The sequence below is a fragment of the Crotalus tigris genome, unplaced genomic scaffold, assembly GCF_016545835.1.
Source record: "Crotalus tigris isolate CLP2741 ecotype Arizona unplaced genomic scaffold, ASM1654583v1 scf7180000024451.546054, whole genome shotgun sequence".
Taxonomy (NCBI): domain Eukaryota; kingdom Metazoa; phylum Chordata; class Lepidosauria; order Squamata; family Viperidae; genus Crotalus; species Crotalus tigris.
Window position 1 is genome coordinate 469,177 of NW_024100620.1, and position 15,482 is coordinate 484,658.

General features: G+C 34.3%; 1 protein-coding gene across 2 annotated transcripts in view; it reads left to right on the forward strand.

Annotated features, from left to right (window-relative positions):
- Nucleotides 1-14,845, forward strand: part of OPN4 (opsin 4) — a 34,481-nt gene extending 19,636 nt beyond the window's left edge. The window contains exons 3-10 of one of the 2 annotated variants that reach the window (XM_039332174.1): nt 358-444; nt 2,134-2,337; nt 4,498-4,669; nt 5,760-5,918; nt 6,787-6,894; nt 10,313-10,484; nt 11,066-11,212; nt 12,521-14,845. In XM_039332174.1, coding sequence (XP_039188108.1) covers nt 358-444; nt 2,134-2,337; nt 4,498-4,669; nt 5,760-5,918; nt 6,787-6,894; nt 10,313-10,484; nt 11,066-11,212; nt 12,521-12,883 — 1,412 coding nt within the window. In that variant the 3' untranslated portion in view covers nt 12,884-14,845. Of the gene's footprint in view, nt 1-310; nt 445-2,133; nt 2,338-4,497; nt 4,670-5,759; nt 5,919-6,786; nt 6,895-10,312; nt 10,485-11,065; nt 11,213-12,520 lie in introns of both variants that reach the window. The other variant, XM_039332172.1, reaches the window with a different exon arrangement.
- Nucleotides 14,846-15,482: the final 637 nt, after the last annotated feature.

Sequence of the window (15,482 nt, forward strand, 5' to 3'; positions counted from 1 at the left end):
ATATAGATCTAGTTTATGGAAGGAACATAAACCAGAAGGTCTTCTCCACTGTCCAAGATACTGGAAGACATGTTTCGGCCCAAATATCGTAACACTACTATCCCGTTACTTGCAAACAAACTAGTCTATTTTGTTTTCTTCCTTTTAGCTTTCATTTTGAAAGGCCTATTGCAGTTTTATTCTGTAAATAATATATATCATTATTCTGTAATATATCTGATGAACGGTAGTTTGTAACTACAACAGAAACTAACCAAGTACTACTACCTTCTCCTTTACATGACTGATGATGATGATGATAATGATGAAGCAACAAGAGGCTGAGGACACCTGCAAATTATTTCATTATGAATTTAGCTGCAAGTGACTTTCTGATGTCTGCAACTCAAGCTCCAGTCTGCTTTTTCAACAGTATGCACAAGGAATGGGTACTTGGAGACACAGGTGCTTTCCCAATAGTTTTACATTTTCCAGTTGCATCAAATTTATCCTTGAGAGAATAAATTTGTCTGAATTGGTTAACAGAATCTGTTTGGTTATAAATATACAAACTATAAGCCATATAGAACTTTATAGGTAAAAACCAGCATCTTGAGCTACAGGCCTTCATATCTTAAGAGCTGCATAGTCTTAAAATAATAGGCTAAGTTTATATATCATGATCAGCATATGTTTGTTGAACTTAACATCCTTGACTAATTTACACAGTGTATGAAATCATACAAACTACTATCCTAAAATCAAAGAGAGCATAGTATAGCTCAACTTTTAGTCTTGAGTGTTATATATAGTTGAACTGTGGGACCCACTGAATTACCAGTTCCAAGAGTGTCATATTCTCAAGCCCTTGGCTTTTTTGGAGCATAAAAGTATATGTTTCAGTTGAGCTATACCCAGGCTGTATAATCTTTCTGAACTCTGGTGTGTTCCTTTGTCCTTTGAGATGTTTTAAGTCCTGACATCTGGCTTCACTCCTTCATTGTGATCTCCTGATGAAAGTTGTCTTTCCAGGATGATCCAAAATTCAGGCCTATGCATTATATAATACAGTTTTCTAAATCAGTACTTGCATAATAAAAATTCATACATTTCTCAGTGGCTTTTTCAACAGCAAAACCCAAAGTTACTAAATTTTGTCCATGTTTTCAAACAGAATCCTGTCACTCTTAACAAACCAATTCATTCTAATTGTTGTACAGGTAGTCCTCAGCTTATGACCATAATTGAGCCCAAAATTTATGTTGCTAAGTGAGACATTTGTTAAATGAATTTTGCCCCATTTTACAACCTTTCTTGCTACAGTTGTTAAGTGAATCACTGCAGTTATTAAGTTAGTAACATAGTTGTTAAATGAATCTGGACTTTGCTTGTCAGAAGGTTATAAAACATGATCACATGACCCTGGGACACTGCAACCATCATAAATATGAATCAGTTGCCAAGTGTTTGAATTTTGATCACCTGACCATGGGGTTGCGGCAATGGTCATAAGTGTGAAAAATGGTCATAAGTCACTTTTTCAATATTGTGATGAGGTTCGTAATTATGCTAAATTATGGTTTGCTTACCGAATAAAGTACAAATGACTTTAGTTCATGGATACACTTAAAATATTTGGACTTAAGGAGGTTGCAAAATGGGTAGGGCAATAGTATACACATCAACAAGAATTCATATTTGCAAGTTTTTCTTTTTTAATTATGCTATGCCTATTTTAGGCTTACAGTTCATACACTCTCAGTTTTAAAATAGCAAGATACAGTATGGCCACTTTTTCAGCAGTCATGGCCTCCAAGGATCATAAAAAAGAGACTAAAAGCCTCATAGGAGCTTGTATTTGCCAATCACCATGTTTAATAGATCTTAGTAGGTAGATTCATGCAAATCTATTAAATCAAAATCAGACAAACTACAAAATGAATTAGCAATCTGTGTGACTTCATGGAAGAAATAGAAATGCAGGAAATATAAACTTTAAAAATGCGAAAGAAAGATCACATGGTATAGTTCTACGAAGTATGCTATCCTTATCATCTGAGCTATAGAAATATTTGTGGATGACTTTTTCTTGATTTTCCCACTCTCCTCCTTTCCCACTGTGAACTAAGCATTTTGTCTTTTTGTTTGCTCCAGGTTGTAACTTTTATGCTTTTTGTGGAGCACTGTTTGGAATAACCTCAATGATGACCTTGTTGGCTATTTCGGTGGATCGCTACTGTGTGATTACCAAGCCTCTCCAGTCATTAAAAAGAAGTTCAAAAAAACGTTCATGTATAATCATTATGTTTGTCTGGCTCTACTCACTGGCTTGGAGTGTTTGTCCATTATTTGGGTGGAGTATGTTATCAGTTTCCTTCCTTCCTTCCTTCCTTCCTTCCTTCCTTCCTTCCTTCCTTCCTTCCTTCCTTCCTTCCTTCCTTCCTTCCTTCCTTCCTTCCTTTTCCTTTCTTTCTCTTAATATATTTCTCTTAATATGTGTGCTAAAAGCAGCTCAAATAATTTTAGTGTGGTAATAAAAATGACAATGAAAGATCCAGATATATCATTTTTAGTAGCTGTGTTGTCTATTCATCTAGATTTGGATATGTTAGGTTAGAAAATTTTTGTCCCTGTTAGATGTTTTCACCAATTAATATTGTATTCTCCTACCTTCCCATCTTGGTGGAGAGAACATATTTTGCGAGTACTCAGAGCCATATACTTTAATCACTAATTAATATCTAGTAATATTATTAAAAACTGACTAGGGAAGAATTGATACCAAGGGATTTAATGGCTCAAGATTAATTCTAAGCAAATCTCTAATTAGCAGATTCTGAATTTATCAAGAGCCTTTTAAATCTATCTTTTTTTTTTTTTCAGTATGAAAACATCTGGTTCTGGGTTAAATTAAGGGATTTACTGCAATATCCCTGTTTTCTATAAACAGTAGTTAAGGAAGATGTATGTTTCTCTCCATTATAACCTGAAGCAATAGGAAAGTATCACATATTGACTTTGCAGTGTGTGTGTGTGTGCATGTGTGTGTGTGTATAATGCTGCTCTAAGCATGCACCAGTGAATCTTCTTGGCATTTTTTGAGCTACTTGTAGCTCTGATGTACTTAGCAGAAGGTCTACAGATGCAGTGTTATGTTAACAATCAACCTTATAATTAAAATTGTACTGCACTAATGCTGTCCAGATGTTACAGGTTTCAGCTCTCTTAAGCTTAAGTAAGTAACAGCAAGGCTGTATGACAGTCAGGATCCTTATTCCAGAATATTCCAGTTCTAATGATATTTCTTTATGTTCCATGTAAGACTTAGAACACTTCTCCACGATTACACTCTTTTGGTCGCACTGCCATCAGAACAAAATCATGAAGGATTTTCACTGAAAGACCATTTTCTCTATATGAAGAATCTAACCGCTAATTACAAGATCTCACTCCTCGTATCCTGCTTTTAAGTAGAAGTCCTCTCCTGGGAACTCATAAATTAAAGAATAAAATAATATAAAAATAGTCCGCAAATAAAATCTCATTTTAAAAAAACCCTCAAAGCCAGTTTAAATTAGGCTAAATATTTTCCATACATATATGAAAGTAAAGGTATAAACTAAAGCCACTGGGAGTGGAATAGCACAGCTGAAGAATTAGTTGGATCAACTGGCTGATGATAAAAAGCTCTGTTGAGCAAAAATGCTGTTTGTATTTTTTTAAGTTTAAACATTTATGAACACAGAGCATTAGAAATGAAATAAAATTATTCCTTAATTTAGCCAATGCATTTTATGTAGATCATCTACATAGTAAATATACATACCTCTCCTATATTTTTAAAAGATTAAACCAGTTTGAACATAGAAGAATCTGAAGTGAAGTAAAATAAAACCTGTACTGTAATCTCTGTATAGTTTTCTGCAAATATTTTTCTATTTCTAGTGATTTTGGTTTTAGGACTAATGTCTGAAGGAACTTTGAGACACAGCTTAATTTTTTGTCTAAAAACTAGCATCTCTTAAATGAGGTTCAGGACCTAGACCCATGTTTCTAAAAGAAACGTCTTATTCAAATGGAAAAATCAATGTTTCTTTTAGAAACATGGGTCTAGGACTTGAATCTCATTTACGGTATGAATGTTTCTGAATGTTGTAGTCCAAAGTATCTGTAGAAACAAGTTTGGAGATGTCTTTACTGCAAACTAACCTTTTGAATAAGTTCTTTAATTTATAAGTTCTTACTTTGCAGTAAAGCCATTCCCAAATCTGTTCCTACAACATTCAGAGCCATACTCGCTGAAATTGATGGGGATTGTAGCCAATGAAATTAAAAGGGATTCTGTAATGTGAAACCTCATACTGTAATAATTATTTCATATTTAGGGACTAAGATTTCAAAGTAAGATTCAGATAACTACATCTACTGAACAGTTTTGCTCTTCTTAAATAACGAATTCTTATATCTGTTGTTACTTATTTTATGCACTATATAATAAAAAAATTAATTAATACTTAGGTTCCTATATCCCAGAAGGTTTGATGATATCCTGTACATGGGACTATGTAAGCTATTCTCCAGCAAACAGAAGTTACACCATGTTGCTATGTTGGTGTGTGTTCTTCATTCCTCTCATAATAATCTTCCATTGCTATTTATTCATGTTCCTCACCATAAGAAGTACAGGCAGGTAAGTGTATAACTGAAAAAATATAATTATTAGGAACTCAAGTACGTTCTGTAATGGTGCATTAAGAACTGGAAAGAGATTTATATTCTTACCAAATAAATATTGCTCCATTATCAGTTAAGACAATATCCTATTATATCCTATCACACAGGAGCCACAAGTAAGTAAATGAGAAAGTCTCTGCCATAGGAACTTAGGATATAAAATTAAACTCTAAACGGGGAAAACAATCCAGACTCTAAAAGTTGGTCAAACAAAATCTGTTAGCTGAAAGCTTAGAGATGAAAGATCAGCCTGTGATTCTTAGCTTGTCTCATCTTAATTTGTTATTTAAATGCTGAATGTATGCTTTGTATAAATACGAGTTTTATTAGTTTTGGTACATAAGATCAGCAGCCCCCACCTTTTGGGCACCAGGGACCAGTTCTGTGAAGAGAGGTTTTTCCGCGGACCGGTGAGGGTGTGGTTTCATGTGCTGTCTGTATCCCGCGGATGGGACTTCACTTGTTTGTGTGGCCCTATGGCTGGCTGGTGCCGGTCCATGGGTTGGGGGTTGGGGACCCTTGCATTAGATAAGTACAGAAATGCTTATTGTATTGAATCATGACACAGTTGCCTTTTTTTAGTATTTTATTTATTTTCTTTCTCAGTGCTGCTTTATTTTTAATTTTACAGTTTAGTTTTCTAAACTTTCTATAATGTCTTTTGAATAGAATAGATTAAATTATATAATAATTGTATTCAATTGTTATTATGGGTACTATTTAAATAAAACTCAGTACAAATTATAAAAGCAATGTTAAGAAACCAATTATTGTTAGGCTTCATCCAAGCCAGCACATTATTTCATGAAGCCATGAAGGAGCACCCAATGCCTTTCAAATCCCTATGAGTTTATAACCAGCATTGTAAATAATGGTGACAAAGCTACATTTGCTATCATTTTTCTTATTCTCAAGACATTCTGGCATCACTTCTGAATATCTAAATACAATCTGCCCAGCAACCTAAGAAAAAAAAGGTGATTGATCCCCAGCACGGCAAAAGGAATTCTTAATTAAAGGCCTGTTGTTTTCTCATTCTTTTACAGGAATGTTCAGAAATTAGGATCCAGTTCTAAACGAAAACAGTCAAGCTCACAGAGCATAAAGAGTGAATGGAAACTGGCAAAAGTTGCCTTCGTAGCCATTGTGGTTTATGTTATATCCTGGTCTCCGTATGCTTGTGTCACCCTGATTGCATGGGCTGGGTAAGTGGCAAGTCATCATCTCAGTCAAGAGTAGAAGAAGAGGATAAAAGGAGAAAGTAATCCTGTCCATTTGTTCACTAAACTTTTTGACAATTGTCAAATATGACTTTCACTTAGTTACTTGGTGAGTGAAGCATTAATTATAATAAGGGGTCCTTGGACTCTCTGAGCTTGATTGTTTTCTTGCAGACGTTTCATTGTGCAAAGTAAGTAACCCCATCAGTACAAATATGATATTACTTAGTTTGGTGATGAAATATCTGCAAGAAAACAACCAAGCTCGGAGAGTACCAAGGACATCTCATTTCAGCCCTGAGCTACAATATTCTCCTTTGTCAATAACTATAATAAACTTTTGCCAGAACAAAAAAATCTTAAATATTACTGTTTAAATAAATACCAAGTTAGAGGAAGTATTTTTCCCCCTGAAATATTCTTTTTTGAAAAAATGATGCATTATAGTTGAAAGGAATAATTCATGGTTTATCTTGTTACTTGTTTTTTTTCTCCCAAGAGCTTCCCCTTCCTTCCTTCTCTTTATATTTTTGAATTGTTTGAAAAACAGTATTGGAAAATATGTAAAATATTTATTGTATGGAACCTTCTATTTTTAAAATATTTAAAAGCATATAAAGGACACACATGTCGTGGAAATTTTTTCAGTGTCAGTATCTCCCATGTGCCCTTCCTATAGATTATAATTTCATATTTCCAATTTTTTTTACCCTCAAAACTCCCAAAACTAAATTCAGAAAAAGTCATTTAAGACATTGACATATGTGAAATCACTGCAGCAGATCATCAAATATTCAACCGTGTGCTTAGTTAAAGGTCTAGTGATTAATTTAAGTTTTTTTCTTATTTCTAGTTATGCCAGGATCTTAACTCCATATTCTAAATCTGTGCCTGCTGTTATTGCTAAAGCTTCAGCAATTCACAATCCTATAATTTATGCTATTATTCACCCAAGTTACAGGTATTGTAAATTCACTCTTAAAATACTACTTTTATACTCTGATATGTTTGAAGAGAAATTAATCCATTGTTGAATAGTAGGACATCTTTATTTAAAATTTCTGCCTGGATTCCTATATTCTTAGCAATTTAACTAGTAACAATATCTCTTCTGTCTGTATTTAGAAGAAAAATGAGTTTAAAATGTGAAAGTTTAAAATATTGATCCGAAACATATAAAAATGACACAGTCTGCTGAATACTGTATGTATTAGAGCTGTATAAAGGAAAATGGTAATAAAAATTATTTATAAAAAAAATGTGAAAGTTTCCTTATGAAAAGACAGTAGCGCAAGGCTGAGCTTGTCTGACTTTATAAGCTAAAACAGGACGGACCAGCAAATATTTGAATGTGGGGGCTAAATATCAGAGTTGTAGACTAATCCTGAAAGTTAAAAAAACATCATGGAAGAAGGCTATAGCAGTTTCTATACTGCTGTCAAAATCTACCAGATGGACTATGGAATCAAAAGGATTCCAGCTCAACTTTGTCCTTCTCTTTATCAGGGCAAGCCCATATTTTTCCCGACTGATGCACTCCAGATGTCTTGGCACCAATGATAGACATTAATTGGCCTACTGTTTGCCATAACTAGGGGAAGCATTATTAATGGCAAGAAGTACGACACAGTAAAAGAACTTCTTGGACCCCATTTTTTGAAACATGTATTCCCCGAAAGTCAGTTTAGCCCCAGTTGTTCTTGCATTCTACAAAGTAAAATGGTCATAATTGATATTATAGCAATTTTAATTGCCTTTACTGATTATTTAGTTTCTGAGGGTGTGCTTGTTGTTCACTACTAAGAATCTGGACTGAAGTGGGTAGTAAATATTGTTACACAAATACATATATTTACAGAGTAATAATAATTATTTATATGATTCCTTAATCTGTAAGATTAATATGGATAGCAAAATAGATTTACCTTGCACACTTTTTTGAAGAACATAGCAATGTACTATTTTTATTTCATGCCTAGTCTTATGGCATTGTTCCAGAAAGTTTTTGCCTACTTACCAAAGTTTTCTTTGCTCTCAGCTAACAGAATTTCATGACAATCCATACACATTCATCTTTCAGTTGTTTTGACTGGTTCTGCTTTTCTAAGTGTCAAGAACTGAACATATGATGCAGAATTATACAGACATTAAAAAGAAAGATTAAAAGCATCTGCTAATATCAGCTGACAGCTTTTGAGTCCCAAGCTCATTGCTATATGCTGATTATGTTTGAACACTGAAAAAGAACTACCATTTTATAGAAAGGCACATCGTGGTCTGTATGTGTTCAAAGAAATCTTAAGACTTCTTTAGACACTTTGATTTTGATTTTTAAAATCTAGACAGATTTTATTAAGCATGACAAAAGAATTCATTTCAACTTTAGATCTGTTAAGATTACTGACAGCTATCAAGCTCATTATGTTTGCAACAAATTTATCTCCAGAACCATAATTAAAATTATGAAAGCTTAATATAGAATAGACAAGAATGCATATCCTGTTATCCTGGTCTATACTTCTAACTTTAAAAATTTTAAACATTATAGTTATTCATTATGTAATGAACAATTTAATTATAATGAAAAAGGACATTTCAGAATTTAACATCAAATATTCCTTTGAAGTACAAGTATTCACAATGTGTATCTCATCCAAAACTCAATTTTCTATTTCAATTTATTGAAATAAATCAGTGGTTCTTAACCTGGGCAATATTGCCCCCCCAGGGGGCAATTTCATTTTTCAGGGGGGCGATGGAACAAAAAGGGGTGATGTGGGGGGGAAGGAACGAAAAGGGGGTGATATGGGGGCGATGGAGCGAGACGTTTTGGGGACACTTTTGAGACTTTTTCGTACAGTGAATCACTGTATATCTGTCGTACAAAAACATCAGATCGCTCGCTATTAGTGGATTGAATTGTGTTTTCAAATGTTCCTCTAGCTAGCTTCAGTACAGAATGCCGTACATATGTGAATACGGATCACTTATCTTCATGCACGTTGTGCAGCAGCCTCTACCCATACAGTGGTGCGCCATTGGCCAGAATGGGCAGTGATGGAGGGGGGAGCACTTCTTTTGAAACATCGCATGCTGTGTGGCTGTCCCCTGTGACGTCAGCTGTAATGTTGATGTCACAGTTTGAGTTTTCAGCTTTGTTTTCAAATTTTTGTTGTGCTCTGTAAAACATTTTGTGTGTCTCTTTGTATTGTACTTTTTTAGCGTGCACTCCAGTTTGATATTATATTTTCTTTGTGTCTTTTTAATCCTTTTTACAGTGTGCGTGACTATATATACTTTTCTCAAATCTTAACTTAGTTTCAGAGTTTTTGTCTTGAAATTCTTAGTTCCTGCATTGCGGTTTGTTCTTATGCCCTTTTTATATTTCTTTTTGCGTCTTAAATTTCACTTGTAATTCAATCATTAAATGTTACTGTTTTTCTTTTCGGGCATTTTACTTTCTTGCAATTGAATTTTGTTTTCAGTGTTGATTACATTTAAGTGTCTTGAATAATTAAGATAATAATGAAATACATGTATCACAAAGTTTGGGAATAAAGTGCCAGGTGGCACCAAAATTTTTCACACAGTTGAGATATGGGGAAAAGACTGGAAATAAACTATTTGCATCAATATGTCCTGATGACAATTTTAAAGAAAACAAAAAAAGTGTTTGCATAAATTGAAGAATTATTTCCTATGTTGTGATTGAGAGGTTATGTTGGGGGAGGGGGGCGATGACAACTTCCTCATTGGGTCAAGGGGGCGATTTGTTCAAAAACGTTAAGAACCACTGAAATAAATGACAAAAATTAAAAGCAAGGTATTAAATCAGCGATAGACGAAGAACTAACTTTATATGATTAAATACTAGGAATAAGATTTTACATGATCTGAAGAATAAGGTAGTATTAAAATACTAAATTTCAAATTGTATTACCAAGCCAGCTGTCTAGCTTGGATCTGAAGGAAGAAAATAAATTTGCTGCAGTTTGGCTAGTAATAATTAAATCAATTCTTATTTGTTTATAAACAAACAGTTTTGTTAGTTAAGAAAATGTCCCAGATGAACTACATTTGTTTCTTGATGGCTATTATATTGTAGCTACAATTGTTAAATAGGATCATACATTTAGGGAATTTAATTTATTAATTTAACAGGCATATAATTTAACAGGTATATAGACTTAATAATAAATAAATTGGCAGACATGAAAAAAATGATAATATGTTTTGAGACCTTGCCATGCATCTAGGCCAATCCTCACAAAATAAGATTAAGTGAATATGAACTAGGTATCTGTGGATGTGACCATTCACCCAGTTATATGTTGTTTCATTTTAGAATCTTGTTTCTTTGTTTATTTTCTGCATTTCAGGAAAACCATTCGAACAGCTATTCCTTGTTTGAGATTTCTCATACGAATATCTGCAAGTGAACTTTCCACAACTCTTGCAAATTCTTCCTTCAGGTCTTCTATGTCTAGTCGTGTCTCTTTCATTTCCAAGAACAAAAGCAATGACATTTCTTCCATTTCTGCTACAGGAAAAGTTAAGTTTGTCTCATGGAGAAGAGGCTGATGCACCGATCTCTCTTCTCTCTCTCTCTCTCTCATCTATTATCTGTCTTTATATCTTCTAATGGAAACAGGTTCTTTTTTTCAATCACCCCAAACTTTCTGTGAAACATAAGCCCCAATGTTGGGATATCCCTGTGTAACTGAACAATGCTGGCTTTGTCTTGTTCCAATATATTGTTTTATTCTCTTGTCATTCCTTTTAATTCAAATAACCAGTTTTCCCCCCACTTAATCCATCATCCAAGAAAAACATAGCTTTCTCACTTTCTCTGTCTTGTTCTTACAATACATTTTTAAGAGGAATTTTAATGTGACCGTTGGCAAATTTCCTGGGGATGGACCTATAACAGATCATTAACATATCATTAGCTATTGATGAACCTACCAGGCTTCCATAGAAAATGAAGACAACACTTTTATTAATTCAGATCAGGACTATCTCCGAAATGACTAGGTTATGCTAAATATTTCTATAGAAGAAAAAAATTTATACTTCATCATAACAAATATGTTCATCCAATATTTTCTTTTCTCTTTTCTTTTCTTTACTAGACTTGGAATGATGTAGAGCTTGATCCTGTGGAGACAGTCCGTATAAAATTGCAGTTACGTGAAAGTAACTCTTTTTCAACAAACACAGTAGAAAGAAGTGAATTGCCTACAAATATCCCGAGCTGCAATGCACCAATTGAAGAAAAGGTTAAAGCAATATTTTCTTATATTCTCTTGACTTTTACTAACAAATCTTTTGTGGGACAAGCCTAAAGGGGAATCGATCCACCCATCACAACCCTATCCCTAACAAGAATGTAAAATCAAATGCCAAGATAAAATACTAACATAATGAGTAGCATCTATAATAAAAGTATAACATATGTTACCTAATAACAAAAATATAACTTAAGCTATTATAATATGTTAATTAACTATGCAAATATAAATCTAAAATATTACAATTTATGAAGCAAAACACAAGTTACCTAAAACAGGCTAACTACACATAATTGAAAAATGAAATGATGACTATAATAGAAGAACTGTCAGTATACCCTTTTATATTTGAATTTAGTTTTTATTCATTTTAATGGTTATTCATTTTGGGGGCAAAATAACTTGCCTAAACTGGATCCTGCCCTATACTGAGGATATAGTGCAAACTCCAAGAATTATTTCTTCTCCAGTTCTCCTTTTCACTTCTTCACTTCATAACCTCAATAGTTACATCCTTCGGCTTCAAATTTCATACCAGGAATCAAAACAAAATGGTGGAACTTTCCTTTTAGTTTTTGAGGAGGAACATGAAAAAAGAAAGTCCTCTTTCTCACAGAAATCTTTGGCAATTGCTTTATGAAACTAATGAATACAGACAGTATCCTCTACTGAATACTGAGCAGTTGGCTATAGAACGTTTCCTGAAACATCAGTCAGTGATATTACAGCTGGTGTGTGCAAACATACACTGTAGACCTTGTTTGAAAAATACTTCATTATCAGCGGATATTGTACAGTTACATTCAACTGATGTCCCCATAAATTCTTAGAGGAGTAGTTCAGAGCCTATTACAGCCATTATATACATTCATTGAAAGCAATTGATACGTGAAATGGCTAATTTTCTAAAAGAAATATGTGATTTCTATAACCATCCCACATACTGTTCTTGTCCTATTGTAACAATATAAATTGGAAGCAAATCTCTTGGTTCTATGATTAATAATGCTTACTAGAAATCAAACTAAAGTGAAAGCACAGAATTCCAGTGAGTACTTTGCCTCCAAATGAATAATCTATATAGAGGCAGTTTACAGAAACAGGATTATGTTTTATGCTTTTTTAACATAAAAGGGAGGGGATTTGATTTCTTTGGAAAGAAGAACAATCTGTTCCTGATTTAGAAACTCCTGCTCCTTTTGGAAACACCTACTATACTTATTATCAATGTGAGAACAGCTCTCCCACTTTTGGTGGAGAAGACTAATATTTTTAATTTCCACTGTTTTTCCACAGCTTTCAGTATCTCCAGAAGAACTCCTCAAGAGAGCCTTTAAATTAAATGCTCCAGAGCTGCTAGTCTTAAGCAGGTCCTTGAGAGCATTTGACTTGAATGCTAGCAGCAGAGAGAAGAGTATGGACACTTCTCAAGCAGAAATCCATGAAGACCAAATAAATAATAGCCAAGATTCCTTGGAAAGTCTTCCGCGCATCATTATCATTCCTACCTCAGAAACCAGTCTATCTGAAGAGCAATCTTTGACAGAAAATATAGAGGAAGAAAACATTGATCCGTACTCTGCTCAAGAAAGGAACCAGCTGTTACTCAAAGGAAGGCTTCATTCTTCTACTGGACCAGTTGAGAAACTTGTGTCATAAGCTTGGCTGCGTCTTTGAATAATGATACCAAAAATAAAATTGCAGAATGGTTTAGATGACACATTTTCCCATGCAATGTTGAAGTTATTTCTGAACTCTATGCACTTTGTAGAAGCCAGCTGCAACAATAGGGGCTGAAGGCCCAAAGCACTCAAAGCTTATGTAACATGCTTGTCAACAAAACTACTTAGTAAATATGTCTTTATATAATTGGAATAAATTTTCATGCTTCCATTAATTTAACTGGAATGCTTAACATATGACTGTCCTATCACCAAATTCCAAGAAAAAGTGTTAAGAGTATATGTAACTATTAATTTTAGCCTGCACAAAATCTGTGACTTAAATCTTTCCTCATTTCAGCTATCAGCTGAAAGATGAGTCAGAAGTACATGTTAAGGAACATGCAGCTCCTTATAACCTGTAACCTGTTGACTTTTTAACCTAGTAAAATAGTTAATTTGTCATTTGTCCTGAACTTGAAATAGCAACACAGAAATAAGAAACTGATTTGAAAATGGATGTCTTTAAGGAAAAATTGATGCATTTAAGGATTTTTAAAATTTTAAACCATCACCATCTTCTATGTCTCACTGACCTCAGTCCTTTTCACAATATCTGTTTGTATGAGTGTATTTTTTTTTTTTTTAGGTTAAAATCCATTTACCTTTGGATGATACTCGGGCTATATTCAAAAAAGTGAAAGGGACAGGATAAAAATTAAATTTAAATTAAATTATCACAGTTAATACTGTTATTTCCTATGTATTTAACTACAGAAGAATGGCAACTTTTGTGAAACTAGTGTGTAATCTGGGAGTTCTCCTGGACTCATGACTCAAGGAACAGGTGGCAGTCATGGCCAGGAGGGTCTTTATGCAACTTTAGGTTGTGTGCCAGTTAATCCCTGCTCACAGTCACCCAATCCCTAGTCACCTCATATCTTGACTATTGCAACATGCTCTACATAGGGCTGCCTTGAAAAGTACCCAGAAGCTTTAATTAGTTCAAAATGCAGCAGCCTGCATGATTTTGTACAAGTCTTGATGTGCACATATGTCATCTCTCCTGCAGAAGCTGCATTGGTTGTCAGTTTGCTTCTAGGTCCAATTCAAGGTGCTGGTTGTCATTTTCAAAGCCCTACATAGTTTGGACCAGGTTATTTAAAGGACCACCCTTTCCTGGTCACATCTGCCCAGCCCATCAGAATGGGGAGGCAGGGAATTCTACAGGTCTCCTCTCCCAAAAAGGTCCACCTTCTCCCTGGTGGAATCTGTGGAACGTCATCCCCACAGAGATAATTTTGGCCCCCATTTTAACACTCTTTTGCAAGGCGCTGAAGATCTCCTTTTGCCAACAGGCCTGGGGATCCCAGAGTGGGATGGAACCCCTCAAATGGCTCATCTGATTGTTGTCACTAGGCTGTAGGGGATTATTGCTTTTTTGTTTTTATATTGGGTTTTTATCCTTATAAGCCAGCCAGAGTCACTGAGAGTGAACTGGACGTCCATATAAGTTTTCTTAAATAAATAAAAACCTGGGGTGGCATCCAAAGATTTGGAGAGTGTCAGTTGTCTTAGAAAATGGACATCACTTATTTGGCCAGAATATAAGAATCGTTTAAGAAACTGTTATGGGCCAACTTCCCAATGAATCTGTATTATTCAACTTAATTTACGAAGTTTTAAGGCTTTGCACAGGGTTTTTATTCATACTTCTTTTCATTTCAAATGTGAAGGTGTCAAGCACATGATCAAACACGTCCCCTTTTCCCATTGGCAGGAACTAGACAAAGATATCATACTACATCTCTTGTATCTCTCTAGAATAATATCAGTAGGAAAATACCAAAAAAAAACCCATAACTGTATTTCATCATTCTTTGTCAATAGCTATAAACTGTTGAACTCTCAGAAGTAGGCTTTACTCAAGAGGGACAATAAAAACATTTAAGTGCTGTAATATAGTTGTCTCTTTTTGTTGACTGCAAGTTATTTATGGTTTCTTTCTCATAGACATTTGATTCTGATTGCCAAAACTTTTCACCACTGATCATACTGGGTTTGGATGGTGACAATGTTTGCACTAAAGGGCTACAATATTGTGCACACTTATATGTTAAGACTCTTGGCTAAACGATCAAAATGCTGCTGACAGGTAGTTAATTCAGTATGCATGAATTATCTGTTGATGTAGAAACAAAGTTGTTTGAATCAGGAATGCCCAACTGTGAGATACGTATGAATGAAAGTGCTGCTCAACATATATTTGAGGAATATACTGTAGTAGCCACATATACTATTATTCCATAGTTAAAGTATTATTTTGTGTGGCTGTGATTCATTGAAATCAAACATCTCCAGTCTTTCTAACCCTAAACCGATACATGCAAAAATGTATTTGTTCTGTGAGACAGATGGCAAGTAATAAAAAGTGTGTTGTGATGGAAATAATAATAATAATAATAATAATAATAATAACAATGCACCATTGTTGCTACTTTGTCACGCCGCTGGTTGCACAAACTGATTACAAGCAGCGGCATGACAAAGTAGCAACAATGGTGCATTGGAAGATCTGCAAAAAATATCATTTGCCT